At 42.1% G+C, this 20,539-nt stretch overlaps 1 protein-coding gene across 3 annotated transcripts in view; it reads left to right on the top strand.

Moving 5' to 3' along the window:
• Nucleotides 1–20,348, top strand: part of GAREM1 (GRB2 associated regulator of MAPK1 subtype 1) — a 201,224-nt gene extending 180,876 nt beyond the window's left edge. For 2 of the 3 annotated variants that reach the window (XM_024757967.1, XM_024757965.1), the window contains exons 5-6: nt 15,926–16,092; nt 17,467–20,348. In XM_024757967.1, coding sequence (XP_024613735.1) covers nt 15,926–16,092; nt 17,467–18,364 — 1,065 coding nt within the window. In that variant the 3' untranslated portion in view covers nt 18,365–20,348. The remainder of the gene's footprint in view (nt 1–15,925; nt 16,093–17,466) is intronic. The other variant, XM_024757966.1, reaches the window with a different exon arrangement.
• Nucleotides 20,349–20,539: the final 191 nt, after the last annotated feature.

The raw sequence follows: 20,539 nt of genomic DNA, 5'->3' as shown, positions 1-20,539 counted from the left end.
TCTTCAAGAGCTGCCTTTTTTTTGGTGGTTTTTTTTTTTTTTTTTTTTCCTCTTTGGAAGATGCCATTTTGGAGAGCAGTGACGGGAAGGCTTGATAGTGCATGAAATCTATAAATAGAATGTTTGTTTGACTCAGACTTTTCTGGTCAATGCAGTAAATTACAAATCAGTATCAAAACTACTGGATCACAACTCTTCTATAGCTATGTGTGCAGTAGTATCAAACCTGAGGACCCCAGAACCCAGGGATAAATTCATGTCCTCTGTCTTTAGTAACAGAAAAACAGAAAAAGTGCATTCACTCTTGGTTGGATGGTAACGTGGCAGTGATTCTTGAGATTCGTGAAAGAAAAATCATAAAAGGAGCTCTAGGTCGAAACCACTGGTTTAAAGCAAGTCTTCCTGCAGTGTGGATGAAGAATTTGTTAACCTTTGGGATTGACAGGATGCCCCCTGACAGTGACAACACGAGAAGCAGGGTGTAGGGACTGAATTGTAAGATGGATTGTGGTAGCATACATTCATTGTTATAAGGCTGAAGTCCATCATACATAAAGTTCCTGTAATGGAGCACACTGTCTTATTGATGTTTGAGAAAAATAAGACATAAAGGGCGAATTTAATCCAGATCTACAGTGCACCTAGTTCAGTAGGTGCCCGAAAAGACTGCACTATCCAGGAGTCTGAATCTGCAGACTGAGCAGCTGATGAGAAAATAGCAAGGGGACACCAAGCGTCCTGAGAGTCTTCATTTCCCTTCTCAGTGGAATTTCACCGGGAGCAGAGAGGAGTGATCTGCCACACTATGTGATGGGTCATTAGAGGCACGAAACATCATGTCTAAGAGCCACACGTGGATTTGCGTCCTCACTCTGCCACTTAGTAGCTTCATAGCTTCACACCTTGGGCAAACTATTTAACTTTCTGAGTCAGTTCCTGTGGCAGTTAATAACAGCGTCTTCATTGCATTATTGTATTATACAAAGTACTTGGCAGTTTTCCCTGGCACTCGGTAAGCATTCAATAAATAGTAGCGGTAACTTAATATGGGATGCATTCTTTTTTAGGGTTAGATAGAAAATAATTCTTTGGAGGTTATTTCCCCTGTCCTTCCTTGCCTAAGGTGTAAGGCCTCTCCAGAGAGTCGTGGAAGCTGATGGGGACAAGGATACCTACCTCCACAGACAGACCAGCAGAGAGCCTGGCACACAGGCAGGGGACAGTCATCCCCGCATTCCAGAAGTGCATCCTAACAGGCTTGAAAAGTAGCAAAACATTCTTTTCATCTGGCTTTTAAAATGTCTGCTTGATAAGCTAGATGTTATGTGTTATAGTTACCTACCTGTGGAGCCAAAATTGTAATCATGACAAACCAAGAAAAGAGCTACAGAAATGCTCAGCATCCTGTGGGCCCCAATAATATGTAATCCTTTCATGGGGGATTTGGGGGTTTTGTAGAACTATAGAGTACCTATTGAAAAAGCCACATGTGGTTCTAAGGCTGCAAATATGTGTCAAGAAACTGAAATTCCTAGGAAAACGTCTCTAGAAATACTAAAGCTGAGAAGTTGCCTTGACTAATTCCATTAGGCATGGCGAGGCTAGGTCATGGTGCTACCAGGTGTCACACCTGGATGTGTCCACCCTACAGAATGAGGGCCCTCACAAGACTACCCAAATTAAGAAAAAGTCATAAAAATGTATTGTTTAAAAACCGAGAGAACTGATTCTTAAGAATTGAGCTATAAGAATTAATTCTACTCTACAGCCAGCAAACACTGAGGTAAGAGGTGGCAGGACATGCATACTAAAAACAGCCTTGCACCAAAAACACGAACCCAGGCTACAAAGGATGCTCCCACATAAAAATAGCCCTCCAAGACCACAGTAGATAATTGTCTCTCCTAAATTCATAGAGTAAGAGAAATATAAATAAAATTAAGAAGCAGAGGAAACACTCCCAATTAAAAGATGAAGAGAATTCCCTTGAAAGAACAAACAATGAAACAGACCTCTTCAGTCTAATAGACACCAAGTTTAAAAGGAGATCATGAAAATACTGAAGGAATTAAGAAGGGCTATCAATAGGAATGCAGATTGCTGTAAAAAGGAACTAGAAACTATAAAAGAGGAGCCAGGAAAAATTAGAAAACTCATTTGCTGAGATGAAAACTGACTGAGCTAAAGGCAATGAATAGCAGATTGAATAATGCAGAAGAAAGAATAAGTGTTCTGGAAGATAGAATAATGGAAATCATCCAATCAGAACACAGAAGGCCAAATTGGGGGGAAAAAAAAATGAAAGCAAAATAAGAAACCTATGGGATAATATAAAGCATGCCAATCTACACATAATAGGGATCCCAGAAGAAGAAAGAGAAAAGGGGTTCAAAAATGTGTTTGAAGAAATTATGGCTGAAAACTTCCCAAACCTAAAGAAGGAAACAGATATCCGGGTACAGGAAGCACAGAGGGTCCCAAACAAGATGAACCCAAACAGACCTACACCAAGCCATATTATAATAGAAATGGCAAAAGTTAAAGAGAGGATTCTAAAGGCAGCAACAGAAAAACAAAGAGTTAATTACAAGGGAACCCCCCCATAAGGCTGTCAGCTAATTTCTCAATAGAAACATTTGCAGGACAGAAGGGAATGGCAAGATATAGTCAAAGTTCTGAAAGGGACAAATCTGCAACCTAGGATACGCTACCTAGCAAGATTATCATTTAGAATAGAAGGAGAGAGAAAGAATTTCTCAGACAAGCAAAAACTAAAAGAATACAGCAATACTAAACCTATCCTAAAAGAAATATTGAAAGGTCTTCTCTAAATGGAAGAGAAGCAAGAAGGTATAGGAAAGAGAAAATCGCAATTGGAAAGTAAATCACTTAATAAGCCAGTAGATGGATTTTTTTAAAAATCAAAAAGATTTTTGTGAAAGTGATGACAGCCACAATGAAAAGCAAAAGGATAAATATGAAGATGTAAAAGAGGACATCAAAATCATAAAATGTGGGAGAGGAGAGTAATAAAATGTAGACTTTTTTGTTTGTTTTTTTTTAGAATGTGTTTGAGCCTATATGACTACCAGTCTAAAAGCAAGTAGATAGGAAGGGGTTAAAATACTTGAAAAACAAGGTAACCACGAATCAACACATAAAATCGACTTACAAAAACCAAAAAGAAGAGAACACAAGCATAATATAACAGGAAATCATAAACCACAAAAAGAAAAAGAAAGGGACAAAGAAGAAATACAAAATCAACTGGAAAACAAGGTTTAAAATGGCAATAAATAGATATCTATTAATAATTACTTTGTCAGTAGACTAAATGCTCCAATCAAAAGACAGGGGAATGGCAGGTTGGATTAAAAAACAAGAGCCTATAATATGCTGCTTATTGTAGGCAACACATAAAAAAGACATCCACTTTAAGGCAAAGGACACACAGACTGAAAGGGGATGGAAAAAGATATCTCATGCAAATGGAAATGACAGAAAAGTGGGGGTCTCACTACTCATGTCAGACAAAATAGACTTTAAAACAAAGGCCATAAAGATAAAGAAGGACACTATATAGTGATAAAGGAATCAAGACAGGAAGAGGATATTACATCCTCAAAATATATGCACCCAATATAGGAGCATCCAAATACATAAAACAAATACCAATAGACATAAAGGGAGAAATTGATGGGAATACAATAATAGTAGAAGGCTTTAACACCCCACTCACATCAATAGACACATCTTCTAGACAGAAATCAGTAAGGCAGCAGAGATCCTAAAGGATACAATAGAACAGTTAGACTTAATTGATATCTTTTAGGACATTACATCCAGAAAAAAACCAGAATACACATTCTTTTCAAGTGCACACAGAACATTTTCTAGGATTGACCGCATACAAGGGCACAAAACAAGCCTCAACAAATTTAAGAGTATAGAAATTATTTCAAGTTTCTTTTCTGACCACAATGGCATGAAACTAGAAATCAACCACAGGAAAAGAAATAAGAAAAAAATGATTACATGGAGACAACAACATGGTACTAAAAAACCAGTGGGTGAACAACAAAATGAAAGAGGAAATCAAAAAATACTTTGAGACAAATGAAAATAAAAACACAACCATACAAAATCTATGGGATGCAGCAAAAGCAGTTCTTAGAGAGAAGTTCATAGTGATACATGCCTTCCGCAAAGAACAGGAAAAATCTCAAACAACCTAACCTACCACCTAAAAGAATTAGAAAAAAAAATAAACAAAATCTAAAGTGAGAAGGAAGGAAATAATAAAGATCAGAGAGGACATAAATAAAATAGAGATTTAAAAAGCAATAGAAAAAAATCAAAAAAAACAAGAGCTGGTTCTTTGAGGGGTAAACAAAACTGACAAACCTCTGGCTAGGCTCACCAAGGAGAAAAGAAAGAGGACCCAAATATACAAAATAAGAAAGGAGAAATAACTGATACCACAGAAATACAAAATAAAATAAGAGAATACTATGAACAATTATATGCCAACAAATTCAACAACCTAGAAGAAATGGACAAGTTTCTAGAAACGTACAGCCCACCAAAACTGAATCAAGAAGAAATAGATAATTTGAACAGACAGATCACTAGAAGTGAAATAGCATCCGTAATTTTAAAAACTCCCTACAAACAAAAGTCCAGGACCAGATGGTTTCACAGGTGAATTCTACCAAACATAGAAAAAAGAACTTATACTGATCCTTCTCATACTCTTCCAGAAGATTGAAGAGGAAGGAAGGAATGTATGCCCAAAGACATTCCATGAAGACACCATCACCCTGATACCAAAGCCAGACCAAGACAGTACCAAAAAAGAAAATTACAGGCCAATATCTTTGATGAATATAGATGCAAAAATTCTCAACAAAATATTTGCAAACCAAATCCAACAACACATAAAAAAGATCATAGACCACAACCAAGTTGGATTCATCCCAGGGTCACAAGGATGGTTCAACATAGCAAATTAATCAATGTGATACACCACATCAACAAAAGAAAAGACAAAAACCAAATGATCACTCAGTAGATGCAGAAAAAGCATCCATTCACCATAAAAACTCTTAGCAAAGTGGGTATAGAGGGAACATATCTCAACATAGTAAAAGCTGTTTACCACAAACCCACCAGCAGTATAATAATACTCAACAGTGAAAAGCTGAAAGCCTTCCCACTAAATTCTGGAACAAGACAAGGATGCCTGCTCTCACCATTTCTATTCAACATAGTATTGGAAGTCCTAGCCACAGCAGTCAGACAAGAAAAAGAAATAAAAGTTATCCAAATTGGAAGAGAAGAGGTAAAATTGTCATTATATGCAGATGACATGATACTATGTATAGAAAACCCTAAAGACTCCATACAAAAACTACTAGACTGATGCACAAATTCAGCAAGTTAGCAGGATATAAGATTAACATACAGAAATCTGTTGCATTTCTTTACACTAACAATGAAATATCAGAAAGGGAATGTTTAAAAAAAAAAAGCCCTTCTAATCACATCAAAAAAAAAAAAAAAGGGATAAACCTGACCAGGACTTCCCTGGTGGTCCAGTAGAAGAATCTGTCTTCAATGCAAGGGACGCCAGTTCGATCCCTGGTCAGAGAACTAAGATCCCACATGCTGCAGGGCAACTAAGCCCATACGCCACAACAAAAAGATCCCATATGCCACAACTAAGACCCAACGCAGCCAAAAAAAATAATTGTTTTTAAAAGTCAATCTTAAAAAAAAAAAAAAACCCGACCAAGGAGGTGAAAGACGTGTATGCTGAGTCCTATAAAACATTAATAAAGGAAATTGAAGATGATTCAAAGAAACGGAAAGATATTCCCATGCTCTTGGATTGGAAAAATTAATATTGTTAAAATGACCATACTTCCCAAAGCAATCTACCCATGTAATGGATATCCCTATCAAATTACCCATGACATTTTCCACAGAACTAGAACAAATAATCTTAAATTTTATATGGAATCACAAAAGACCCAGAATCGCCAAAGAAATCCTGAGGAAAAAAAACAAAGTTGAAGGCATAACCCTCCCAGACTTCAGACAATACTACAAAGCTACAGTAATCAAAACAGTGTGGTATTGGCACAAAAACAGCATATGGATCAATGGAACAGAATAGAGAGCCCAGAATTAAACCCACACCCCTACAGTCAATCTTTGACAAAGGAGGCAAGAATATAACATGGGAAAAAAAGTCTCTTCAGCACGTGGTGTTGGGAAAGTTGAACAGTCACATGTAAATCAATGAAGTTAGAACACACCCTCACACCATACATGAAAATAAACTCAAAATAGCTTAAAGACTTAAATATAAGACATGACACCATAAAACTCCTAGGAGAGAACATAGGCAAAACATTATCTGACATAAATCGTACCAGTGTTTTCTTAGGTCAGTCTCCCAAGGCAGTAGAAATAAAGCAAAAATAAACAAGTGGGGCCTAATCACATTTACACACTTTTTTACAACAAGAGAAACTGTAAAACGAAAAGACAACCTACAGACTGGGAGAAACTATTTGCACATGATGTGACCGACAAGAGCTTAATTTTCAAAATATACAAATGGCTCATACAACTCAACAACAAAAAAGCAAACAACCCAATTGAAAAATGAGCTGAAGACCTAAGTAGACATTTCTCCAAAGAAGACATACAGATGGCCAACAGGCACATGAAAAGATGCTCAAGATCGCTAATTATTAGAGAAATGCAAATCCAGACTACAATGAGGTATCACCTCACACTCGTCAGAATGGCCATCATTAAAAAATCTACAAACAACAAATGCTGGAAGGGTGTGGAGAAAAGGGAGCCCTCCTGCATTGTTGGTGGGAATGTAAATTGGTGCAGCCACTATGGAAAACAATATGGAGGTTCCTCAAAAAACTAAAAATAGGGTTGCCATATGATCCAGTAATCCCACTCCGGGGCATATATCCAGACAAAGCTATAATTCAAAAAGATACATGTCTCCCTATGTTCATAGCAGCACTGTTCACAATAGCCAGGACACGGAGACAACCTAAACGTCCATTGTCAGATGAATGGATAAAAAAAGATGTGGTGCGTATATACAATGGAATACTACTCAGTTATTAAAAAGAAAAAAATGAAATAATGCCATTTGCAGCAACATGGATGGACCTAGAGATGATCATACTAAGTGAAGTAAGACAGAAAGAGAAAGATAAATACCATACGATATCACTTATATGTGGAATCTAAAATATGACACAAATGAACTTATCTACAAGACAGAAGCAGACTCACAGACAGAGAACAGACTTGTGGTTTCCAGCGGGGAGGGAGGGGGAGAGAGAGACAGATTGGGAGTTTCGGATTAGCAGATGCAAAATATTATGTATAGAATAAACAACAAGGTCCTACTGTACGTACAGGGAACTATATTCAATATCCTGAGATAACCATAATGGAAAAGAATATGAAAAAGAATGTGTGCATATATGTATAACTGAATCACTTTGCTACCCAGCAGAAATTAACACATTATAAATCAACTGTACTTCAATAAAATAAATTTTTAAAAAAAGAATTGATTCTACTCTGAATTTTTATTTTGTCTTTGGGCTTTCTCCTACTGACTATTAATATTAGAGAAGACAAGGGGGGAGGGATAAATTCGGAGCTTGGGATTAACATACACTACTATATCTAAACTAGGTATAGTATATCTACATTCCAGTCAAAAAAGTTTTTAAGTGATATAAATTAAAGCTAAAATAAATATACTAGAGAAGGCACTAAAGGAGAGATTTTCTTAAATAAACCTGGTGTATTGATAGTCAAATTTAGGTAATAAAAAGATTAATCTGGAAGTGATTATTTACTTTTCAAAATAATTGCTCTACAAAAGGATTCACTCAGGATTCCACTAATTAATGCGGTCTCCTAAGGCATCTGACATTTAATTAATTTTAATTACAGCTTTTGAGGAGTATTCTGTGAGCAAGCCATACCTACGTTTCCCATTTGTTAATTGAAATAAGGACTGAATTATTATTGTGTTTTGGTAATTTTGAAACTAATTGCCTTTGGTTTTGTGTAGGTTATTTATTTTTAAATGAAACCTTCTAGGCCAAGAAATTTTCTCCTGTGTCTGCCGAAAGTCTCAATGATTAGAATGTTAATAAAGTCATTGTAACATTCTATGGGATAGCCCTTGTTTCAAATCTGCACTCTTGGGTTTACCATTTGCACAAAATCACATTAATGGGAAAGTTATATACTATTTAAATATATCTATCATGCATTATACTCCTTGCTCAGAAAAGGTCTTTATTCTCTGCCCCAATGGCATAGTCTTTCTTTGGAGTCCAGGGAAGCACCCTGGAACTTAAACAAGTATTCTTTTCAGAACTGCGTGCCCTTCTTGTTTCCCAGTAGCGGCCTGCTGTGCCCTCTGCCTTGACTCCCTTGCCTGAGGCCTGGAGGTTGGAGGCCATTGCAGACCCAGGCCTGCCTTAGGTCCTTATCATCCGCATACACAATGGGAAAAAGAAACGCACACATCTGAGAATCAGGATTTCAACCGTAAATCACATCTGCCCTGGCGTAATTCATCAGATAGATGTTCATTTATTGCCATGTTGTCATTGTAAAACTTTAATTTCTGTTTGGCTGAAAATACCCCTGATGGGTATGTGACAGGGTTGTGAACTCATTGTATAAAAGCCTCTTTATAAATAAGATTTCTTAAGGCTGTAATGATTTTGTTATCTGGGAGAGGGAGTGTGGGAAGAAATGTAAAATACAGGGCAGAGGGCATGCAGTGAAGGCAAAGTTACAAAGTTCAGGGAAGCATGGTTACAAAACTCCTTTCTTTGCAACACTGACATTATCCCGAAGTCAGCCTTTTAGAGAAGAAAACTCATGGTAAAGGTGAGTCCAGTTTTAGATCGAGCTCCCCTATAGTGTGTGTGTTTTCTGAATTAGTGTCAACATAGAAACAACACGATCCTTAGTCCGCCTAAGGATGGCCGAAGCCCGTTAGTGACTGCCCACAGTTCCAAGCAGTGTGGTCTTTGAGCCGAGATTTTCACCCACAGGTATGTGGTGGCAGATTTTAGACTGTAGACAAGGAAATGTGAGGCCTCGTCGGCAAGTGTCTCCAGGTCCATTGCCTTGTATTTAAAAGTTGAATAATTGCTGCTATGAAATTGGTTTTTTTTCCCCCAAAAAAGTTCAGCAAAGAACATTTCATAGTAAGTTTTCTGTTTTCCTAAGCTGTCTCTTTGGTCCAGTTAGTGAAGGGGTGTGAAAGTGTCATTTCTTCCATAGAAGACGAGTAGGGAGTTCTGAGAAACTAAGACTTTCCAAGAAACATCATCATACCAAAGAGCCCCCATTCCTACACTGTGCAGTTTCATAAGCACGTTGTGTGTCTTTTGCTTGTTGTATTCTTTTAATCCCTAGGAAGTGTCAGGGAAAGATAATGTCACAGAAGAAAGTAGTTCATACGTGTATAAAACACTCCAATTGTATGTAATGTGTGAATTTTTGTCTTCTAAACATTTACATTTAACCCTGTTTCCAGCCATGCAATAATGAGCTTTGTATTTGTAATAAATTCTCATGCGTTATCTTTAACATGTGGCTATTTAGGGAGAAGACCTTGTTTTCCATTTTTCACAAATTATTGGTCCTTCACCCCGGGCTCAGTTTCCTCCCAACTAAACAGACTTATAGCTGTGAGGAGTGGGGAGGGGAAAGGATGCTTAAATACCTATTCCAGGAGTCGGGAAATCAAGTTACACTTTCTGGAGAGTATTCAGAAAATAAATAGCCCCATTCCGTGACGCACGAGATTCTGACCACAGGTTGGAGTTGGGTTTTGACTTTGTCAACCACCTCCACATAGTAACACGAAGCTTTCCAAAGCCGTTTATTTTATTGGGTGTGTCCATCTTTGCTTTCACTGTTAGATAATAAGCTGCCATTGATTATTTTTCTGGTTTTGCGTGGCCAGTGCTGGCATGGTGAAGGCAGAGAGCAGTGGGGAAATGTGTTCTCCTCTCCGTCCCAGAAGTCAATGTGCACTTACCCTCCAGGTTACACACGTGCATGTACCTACCCAGGCACGTTTTCAGGTTTCTTCCAAGTTAAAAAGAAAAAGGCCATGCCTCATTCAATCCACTATCCCTTTCTAATAGCTGTCTCCCCCTTCCTTCCCAGCCGCTTCCTTCCTCCTTGAAAAGAGTGGTCTGTCCTAACTCCACCCTCGCCTCCTGTTCTGGCTTTGGCTCCCTGGAATCTGCCTCTGGTCCCCTCACTCAACTCAAGCTTCATTCACTGAGATCCCCAGTGACCTGCTAACCGTCACACATCTTCCCGACCTGCCCTGACTTCCTGCCGTCGTTCCGTCTTCACACCATCCCTCTCCTGAGCCGCCCTCCCCACCATCTGCTTCCTTGACGCCACTGGGGACTGTTCTGTGCCGTGAGCGGTGAGATGCGGTCCCTTGTGTTTCTCCCCCTTGGTCTCCTCCTCTACTGGCCCCTTAGGGGTTCAGCGCTCTTCCCTTCTCATCTGGGATCTCAGTGCCACCAGGACTTCAGATTCTCTCAGTAGAACACTGAGCTCGAACTCTTTTCCACACTGAACCCCTTGGTTTCTCCCAAGCTCTGTTCTTCCTTCTAAGTGTCTGTCTGATAAGTGGCATCAGGATTCGTCTCGCCTTCTAAGCCCCCAGTCCAGGGCATCACTCTGTACCTTTTGTACACTCACAATTCCTTCCTCCTCCAGACTTTCTCAGTATAATTTCCTGTGAGTTTGTTCTTCCCCCGCCCTCCTGAAGCATTCATGGTGCTCCCACTGACCTTCATTCCACCTTTTATTACAGGACCGACTTTTATCTCAGTCCTGTGTTGGTCTCCCTGCCTCCCTCGCAGCTAATTCCAGGGGCTACTCGTTCTTGTCTGCTTTACTCAGCACCAGCTCAGTGAGCGTGTGATGGGCGCTCAGCATATAATTGAACAAGTCAATAGTAAATGGAATTAATGTCGTTTGTAGGAAAAGGGAAAGCGACACAATGTTCTTCGGACTTCTAGGGGCAGTAGATGGTGCCTGTGATCCCGGCCATTAGCCCTCAGGACAGACACCTTCTACAGCTTACTTCAAACCCCACTAGTAAATGTTGTGTGTTAGATGGCAGTCACTTAAATATGCCTCCCTGAGAATATGCCTCGTAGACTAAAGAGAAGTGATGGTTCTAGAAAGAGCAGAACTCCCCAATTCCACCTCGCAATAAATTAGCTTTCTGTTTAGCTCTGGGTTCACAGTCTGCTGCTTGAACACTGGGGAGAGGTGTCTTACTCCTGGGTAGCCGGTATCTTATCTCTGATAAGACTGAATCATTGAGCATTTCTTTAGAAAAGGGAAAGACTTGTTGTGGAGCGGCAAGGATGAGAGGACTGTGCTGGAAGTAAAACCACTTACAAGAAAGGCTTTAGACCAGAGAACTGCTTGTGAAGCCAGGCTCTGGGTACGTACGGGTGGAGTCTGCTCTCCCTGAATCCGTGTTGTGGTCGTTGACCCTGTCATAACCAGTAGGTGCCAGGACATCACCAGAAATTACCTACCAGTAGGCAAAAGTCACCCATGATCCACGATGGGTAGCAACACCTGCCTCAGACAGAGCGCCATCCCCTCCCTTAGCACCAGAAATTACCTACCAGTAGGCAAAAGTCACCCATGATCCACGATGGGTAGCAACACCTGCCTCAGACAGAACGCCATCCCCTCCCTTAGCACCAGCGTTCCGGGTTTATTCCTGAGAATCCAAGTACCTCACCCTCGCCCTGCACTGCTCCTTGAAGTTCAGTCTTAAATGCTGCACTGAAGGGCAGAGAAGGGCTCTAGTCCGTCAGGCATGGTGTGTCGGGAACGGTGTGTTCTATTACATCCTCATTTAGAATAGGAGTTACAGGGCAGTGGGATGGGGTGCTGACAATGAAGCCACAACATTTCCCAGTTCAGAAATAATGTCATTTTCACTCTGACACCACGTCCAGTGTCGTGGTGGCAGAGTTGATGGCGCTCATAGGGGCCAGGTCTGCTGGCACCTTTCTTCCCCTAGATTGACACCAATATGAAGACAAAAAAATTAATATGGAGCCCAGATGACTTATCAATAACAGTCTCCACATTAAAATATAAAAGGCATTCTTTTGGTATAAGTTTGAAAATAAAAGTGCCTTGTTGTATTTGTTTTGTGACATCCAATAACCTCCACCTGGCATTCTGTGTGCCGTATCTGTGCCAGAGGTGACAAATCCCCAAACTCTGCCATCCACAGAGCAGTAAGAACAATGACGACGGTCCCTACCATTTCCACTTTCAGGCTAATTGAATATACATGAGAAGTAAGTAAATATAAACAGTCTGTTGGCAGAGTTCAGAAGCAATGACAAGTACTGGTGGCTACTTGTGATGGTCCCAAACCGCGCCTGTAACAGTTAGAGCTGGGCCTTAGGAAGTGACAGGAGGGGGTGGGCAGTAAGAACTAAAGCAGAGCAAGAGGCAGGAAAGCACAGGGTGTGTTTAGGTGACACGGAATCTGCCCCATTGGATGGACCCATGTATTCATATAGAGGAGTAGTGAGGGAAATAACTAGAAAGATGGAATCAAATGGGATAATTTCCTCTAGCAAGAAGAAATCACTAGAAAGACTGCAGCAGGCCTCAGTGGGAGACAGGAGAAGCTGGACTTTATCCAGCAGTCAAGGGGGGCCACTGGAGATGGGAAGTAACAAGATGAAAGCCACATGCTGAGACTTTTAGAAGGAATGTGCTGAAAATGTACCACTTAAACGTGAAATCGAATATGAGGAAAAACTGAAAATAGGGTGATTAGCCATCTGGTCTTATAAATTGCCTTTTATTGTCAGATAAAATTCATTTCAAGCCACAGCTACATTTCTCTTGGATATAAATGTCCCATGATGAACCAAATCAAGAAGCAAAGAGAAGTAGAATAATTACTGTTAAAAGGAGGTACGAGATAGAAAGTAAGATGGCACAGTAAACCCTCACAGTGTGTGGGTGTATCACTTCTGAACCCCAAAACGTATACATTCCCCCAAAGCATATATAGTTTTACCATAAAATGCTGCAGTATGACTTCACTGGAGCATCCACATCTACAGCCACAAGTTAAAAGTAACACGGGGAGGCGCGTCTACAGGGTCATCAGCCGTGCTCACCCCGAGAGGGCCGCCCTCCCGCAGCTGCCCGGTGTAGCGCTCACTAGTTTTGTTCCTCCACAGTGTTACAGCTGAATTCTTGTCGCCGACGGGGTCCCACTGAAGTCGGGTTTTGTTTTGTTTTTAACTACCTTTTCTCCAAAATGGGTTTCAAATAAGCCTAGTTCTTTCCCATTGAAGTCACACAATTACACCCAAACTGCCCCCTCATGACAAGGGAAGAAATCTTTCTTTGGTCTCATGTTAGTATCTTCTCACTGACACCATCTCACACACACACACACACACACACACACACACACACACACACCTTTGTCCTTTAACTCCTTTCAGGAGTCAGGTGGCCATTTCAGAAGCTTTCCATATTTCAAATGCTGTTTGCAGTTTGGAAACGTCCCGGTCAGCCGAGCTCACCTCGCCGGGCCCTGTGACCTACAAATGCTTCTTTTTACTGCTGCCTCCCCCGTCCCCTCCTGTCACCGGGAAACCTATGGGGAAGCTCTTTAGGACTGTCCAGTTATGGAAGGAGGGGGCAGAACCAGAGGTCAAGAACCTTGAGAGTCTGGGGTTATAAGAAGAGAAGAGAGGACTTCCCAGAGGTCAGAGTCAACTACAAGTGGCTGCTTTTCTGTGTTCCGAGACCTAGGTCAGCTGATGATAATTAAAATGCAGTGTAGTCGACCTCTCAGCATAGCATAATTGACATCTAGGTAAGTGGTCCCTAGTGAAATGTATTTAATGACTAATTCCAAAATTTAGAAATTTCTAAATCAAATTCAGCTTTAACCCTGTTTTCCTGACGCTTCTCTCTAATCCCATGTTGAGAAGTGACTGTTTATTTTTAAAATGGAAAAGTTAACCGAAGGACTCCTTATCTTCCTTCGTTTTCCATGATTCCTGTTATTCTAAGCGTAGACAGAACCAAGCACATCTATAAAGCCGCACCCATCCATCCCAGATTCTAAAGACATTCCCTAAGAAAGAAAAACACAGTTGGCTACTATACAATTCGCTGACAAGACAGAAGGAAGATGACACAATATCTTACTTATTTTGTAACCAGTGTATGCTCCCAAAAGCCAGGGAGTGGAGTGATCCAGCCAGAACTTTTCAGTGTCCTAGTTGGTTCCCAGCTTCTTAAGAAGACCCCAAAGTGAGGCAAGAGTCCCCCTAGGCCAGCTGACAAGCAAGCCTCCCTCTTCCTTATCCAAACCTCATTTCCTTCTCCACCACCACCTTTTGAAAAGCTCAGAAAGAGAACGCCCGCAGCTGTTGGAGAAGAGAATCTGCTGCTCTCAATATTCTGTTTTAGCCTAAAGGGCTGCTGCAGAAGAAAAAATGTATCCACTGGGTCCCAACAGCCAGGGTGGTGGGTCCTCCGGGTGGGAGCAGTGATTCCCAGACCCAGGGAGAAATGCAACGGCTGAGACTTTAAATGGCTTGTTTCGCTTAGAATTGAGGTTTGCCTGGTCACCCCGGGGTCACATGACTTTTTTAACATCTGGTTTTCTCCAGCAAGTGAATCAGGCCTCAGAAGCCAGTTAGAGGGCCGGGGTGCAGCGTAGGTGGTAGACGACGCGGTGTAGCGTGAGCCCATTTCATTTGGTCTTAAGCAGACTCCAAAGCAAAGCTAACAGGAGCTCTGTTTCATTGTCTTCATTACCCAGAGCCCCTGGGGCAGAGGAATCGAAAGCAAAGGTGAAAAAAAATGGGTGGGAACACAGCCTAAAAAGCAAGCAAGGGTGGTGGTGTTTTGTTTTTTTTTTTACAAAGTCAGAATTGGCTGTTTTTACCTGGGTAGTTAAGGGTAGACTAGCTGAACCAGGTGTAAACTGCCCCCTGCTGTCTGAAACAGAGAAGTACATAAAAATATCTGCCTCGTTAAAAAGAACCGTATTCTGAAGGCCGGCAACAAGCTGGGGCGAAGGCAAGGGATGGCACAAGTCATCTGCCTCCCTCTCCGGTGTGAAGATGAAGGGAGGGTGAGGGAGGCGGTATTTTTCGGGCTTGGAGCGCTGCCTCGTTACGCCATCTGCCGCCTTGTTTCTCAGAGTGTGGTCCGTGGTCCAGCAGCATCCGTATCACCTGGGAGCTTGAGATGCAGCGTCTCAGGCCCCACTCTTGGTCTACTGAGTCAGAATGTGCATGAAACAAGATCCCCAGGGGATTCATGTGCACAGTTACCTGTGAGAAGCCCCGACTGTAACCTCAGAAGGAGCCTTTACACTAGACAAGGTCCACTGTTCCCTAAGGTTTGTAGCAAATCCAATTCAGTTTGAACAGTGAAGAACTACAACTCACTAGGAGAATGGAATCCTTCATTCATATCGCGATCACTTAACGCCCTTATTTTCGTCCTACTCCTGTGTCCTGTGTCCTCGTGCATCACCGGCTCTTTACCACGCTGTCCTTCCCATTACTTGCTACATTTCTGCAGCACCTGCCAAACCATTTCTTTCAAAATCGCTCCATCTCTGGCAGCCTCCTGTTTCCCACAGTCCTTGTTTGCTCAGGTCTGCTCTCCCTTTCTTCCACCCCTGCTGGTGTCACGTAAGAAGAGCAGCCACTGGGCCCTCCGGGAGGGAGCTGGCCCTGTGCGTAGTCCGAGTGTCGCTAACCCCGCGTGTTCTCTTCTGCGCCAGGTCAGGGAAGAATGCCGGCTCCTGAACGCCCCGCCTGTCCCGCCCCGCAGCGCAAAGCCTCAGTCCACCAGCCCCTCGGTCCCTCCTCGCACAGCCAAGCCGGCGCGGCAGCAGACTCGCTCTCCCAGCCCCACCTTATCCTACTATTCTTCAGGGCTGCACGACATGTAAGTCCTATGCCAGGGCCCACTTCCACATGGTTCCCTCATCAGCCAGGTCCCCGATCCTTGAGAACCGTGTCAAGGAGCCATCCCCTGGGCAGGGTGGTAGGAGAGGAAGTCTTCTTTTAAAAAAAAGAAAAAAAAAATTTTTTTTTTAACTGGATGAGCATGATGGGGCCCTGTTGGTTCTGCGCTAGGATGGAAGGGCCAGTGACCTAGGAAGATGCTGAGTCTGTGAGGGGTTCAGTGGTTAAGGCTGGCATCTACTTGTCTCCGCTTTGACTTCAACACACACAGACAGCACCCTCGAGGAGGACCCGAATGGCAGGGGTCCTGTCGGCCGTCTACTCTGAATTCCACCCAGTGCTAGAGTCCCTGACCATCACTGTAAAGCAGTCTTACACTTCCATCTGGATCCTCCCAGTGCCGTGAGCTCATTCTTTTGCACTGCAGCTCATTCCATGGTTGGCACATGCCGATAACTTTTTTGAGAGATCTTTCATTATATGCAGTTGAAATCTATCTCCATGTAACCTTCAACTGTTTCTTAGGTCTAAAGAAACAAATGTAAGTCCACCCGACCTTTCTTGATCAGGCTGTGAAACCATGAGGTCAGCCAAGATGTAAGTCTCCTCCAAGAGGCAGCCTCAGTCCCACCTGCTGTCCCATCACCCACCTCTGAGCACACTCTGGTTTCACGGTCACTCTTAAGATAGGGCCCCAGAGCTGAGTGTGATCACATGTGACAGGTTAAAGTAGCTCTCCTTGGCAGGTACTTTTTTGTTCCCTGGACATTTAAATCTTTATGGTGATGTTACGCAATTGTGCGGAAACCAAGGCAAGAGTAAGGATTTTATTCGAAACATTTCTTCCAGCCTCAGACTCTTGGATGGATATAAGGTCATCAGTGGTGGTGATGTAGTCCTGTCACTGTAGCCCAAGAATGACAAGCATGTGTCACTCATTTACTGCTCTCTCACTCCACCCTTGCCCACTGCAGACATCACTAATCAATCACAGCACCTGTTGGTGATAAGCCCAAACAAGGCTAAAGATTTTTCTCATCACAAAGATCCAGGCACCCACTAACAATGATTTTCTTGTTTAAAAAATTATATATTTGCCATCTCTGCTATACCATATTAAATCAGTATCTTCATATCCATAGTTACTGATGTATTTTAGTAATTTAAAGATTCTTTTAAAAAAAAAAAAAAAAGCCCAGTGACGTTAAGCAGGTACTTTACGATAAGAAATATAATATTTGTTGCCTAGCTACACTTTTCTACTCAGAAGTGACATCAATGGGATAAGGATAGGCTGGATGTTTTACTTTTTTTTTCCACTCATCTCTCTCTCTCTCTGTGTTTGGCTTTTAAGCAGCATTACTAAAAGTGACACGAGTCCTCCTGAAAGCGCTCCCGTTTCCTGCTACCCGTGTAACCGAGTGCAAGCAGATTCCATGGACCCCAAGTCCCCGTTTGGCAGTCCCACTGCTGAAGCTCTGTCCTCCAGGCTCTCGTGGCCTAATCATTATTCGGGAGTGTCAGAGACCCAGACCAGGAGCAACTTCCTGCTGGATCCGAGCAGGAGTTACAGTTACCCCCGACAGAAGACGCCGGGCACGCCCAAGAGAAACTGCCCGGCAGCCTTCGACCTCGACGGCCACGAGCTGGCGGCCAGCCCACCCGGGCCCGGGCCCACGGAGCCCGGCAGTAGTGCCCCGGGGTGTCCCAAGTCGGCCAGCTACTCTCTGGAGAGCACGGGCGGGAAGACCCTGACTGCAGCCCCCGCCAAGCAGAGCATCTCGTGCCCCGCCTTGCCTCCCAGGGCCCCGAGGCCAGTGGAAGAGAAAGCCGCCCTCGACACCCTACCTTTGCCTCTGCAAATCGATGGTGCCGAGGAAGACCCCGAGTCTGGGTCGCCGGACCTCTCCGAGGACCCGTACTTTGTTCAGAAGGGCACGCAGGACATCTTCTCCATGTCTTACCCCTTCTCGTCACCCCTCCACCTCCAGCTGGCCCCCCGCTCCTGTGGTGACGGGTCCCCGTGGCAGCCACCTGCCGACCTGTCAGGACTCTCCATAGAGGAAGTGTCCAAGTCCTTGCGGTTCATAGGGTTGTCCGAAGACGTCATAGCATTCTTTGTGACCGAAAAGATTGACGGAAACTTGCTTGTCCAGCTCACGGAAGAAATCCTCTCTGAGGATTTCAAACTGAGCAAACTGCAGGTGAAGAAAATCCTGCAATTCATTAACGGCTGGAGGCCCAAAATATAGCCAAATAACCCCAGGTAGCATTGAACAAAACAGATAAATGTGTGTTCTAGAAGGGGAGGGCTGGGACACAGTTTCACATTTTTTTTGCACTAAAAACTTTCTCTGTAAATAGGGATAAGAGAAAACTCTTACTATGCAGATTATGATTTTGAATGGTGAACAGGCTATTTTGTACATCAATAAAAATGCTGTACAGAACACTTAGAGGTGTGCCTTGTACATCACTCAACACTCAACAGCTGCTAAAAGACAAAAGGCATGCTCAGAGAAATAACTGTTACCCAAGTAGGTTTATGCGAGAAGTTGTGATATTTATTTACAAAATAGCCAAAGCTGAAAGACATAAGAATCTTTAAAAAAAAAAAAAAAAAAAACACCTTTGAACAATTCCCTCCTTTGGGAGAATCAACTTTAGACAATTTATTCTGTGCTCTGTCGTTCGGACTGCTCAATGCTAATTGTTTTACTCTTGGGCCTGAAAATGTTAGTGATACGAAATGACACTGCAGTGTTACGTGCTTGGTGGGGATCTTTTTATCAAAAGGCATTTTACAAAAGTCATGTGCTAGTAGAGAGGATCTATGATGTCCTTAGAAATAATAAGTCATGACCACAATAATTTATCTGTAACTGCTGCTAATTTTACTGAGCAGAGATAAAGAAGACCAGAATATATACGTATATGTATATTTACACAATACAAATGTATGTTTTAAACATGAGTCTGATCTTTTAGATAACATCTGTTCACTTTCAAATATCCACTGAAGTTTGGGGCCGTTAATTAAGTCGACTCTCTTAGGAAATGGGACAGAATGATTCCAAAGATTCTCAGAACCCTGTCCCTCGAAGCTCAGTCTTATCAGGCTCCATCACAGAAAACTTGGAACAAATCAGTAGAGAGTCTGTATTGAAGAATTAAGTTTGATTTTAAACCTATTACAGGCTGGGTTTTACATAGAATACTCCCGTGCTGATCAGTGTCTGGGGAAATGACCATTTCTGTCGAGTGATAATTCTTCTCGGGTTTGAGGGTCTTATTCTCCTGGTATGTGGTGATGAGGGGTCTGGAGAGCATTTCTCAGAGCGTGTCAGGTGTTCTCAACATGGTTTGTGCTTTAGGAGAGCTCAGAAATCAGACATACCATCCTCTGCTTTGATATGTGCTACATCTGTTGCATCATTTTTTAAAGTATCAACAAGAGTACTTGTTTAGTTCAGAAATCTTCTTTCCTCTCTTCCAAAGAAAATACATGATTACCGTACTTTCATTCCAACAATCCCAGGACCCAGTCTGACAGTTTTTGCCAAACGTGAATAAATACTCCAAAACATAATGGCATCAACATAATTCTTGACTTTTTGAAGGAATATAAATCTTAGAAAAGTTTTTGTTCTCCGAGCAGCATATCGTCCCTAGCCCTGTCTCCCCCAGAGTCTGTCCCCACATTCGAGATGGGCAGACAGCCACCCAGGTGTCAGTGTGACTTGCAGGACTGGCTTATATGTTATTATCCACTCTTCTTGCTCATCAGAATAAATACACAAATGGAAAGACAAGACCCACCAGTCTAGTTTTGCAGACCTGTTCAATATATGGCTTCATTTCTTGGCATTCAAGATATTTTTAATCCATCTCATTGTTTAGAATTGGGGTGAATTGATACCTTTTCTCATTTTCCATCTTAAATCTCTTTTTTTAAAAAAAAGGATTTTCCCCCCAACATGTCTCCCAGAATGCAAATACTCTAGGTTAAAAGTGCCCCATAAAAGAGTACCCTGTAGAATCTATCAAACTGTAGCACCTCTTCAAAAGTAACTGACAAGTTTATATAGAAGCTTCTAGTACTGCACTCAGATGACATGCAGCCCCTCCATGACTTTCATGTTGAGAAAGCATCCTTCTGTGTGAGGGGCAACTCCCTAGGTAAAGTTAACCTCTCAGAACTTTCCTTTAAAATAAAAACAAAGGATGATGTTGAAACGTTGCAAGTTTTCTTTGGCAAAACCCTGCTGAATCCGTTCGTGAATCCTTAGTGCTTGTATGCTTTTCTCAGTTCAAGAGGGAGGAATGAGTGGGTTTGAGTTTACTATGACAGTTGCCCCACATAAACAACTGATTCCTTTTATCTTTTTTTCTTTTTGTTTGTTTTTTTTTTTTTTTTTTTTTTTTTT

Source organism: Neophocaena asiaeorientalis, unplaced genomic scaffold (assembly GCF_003031525.2).
Source record: "Neophocaena asiaeorientalis asiaeorientalis breed wild unplaced genomic scaffold, Neophocaena_asiaeorientalis_V1.1 scaffold126, whole genome shotgun sequence".
In the NCBI taxonomy this organism is placed as follows: domain Eukaryota; kingdom Metazoa; phylum Chordata; class Mammalia; order Artiodactyla; family Phocoenidae; genus Neophocaena; species Neophocaena asiaeorientalis.
This window is presented reverse-complemented; position numbering and strand designations above follow the sequence as displayed.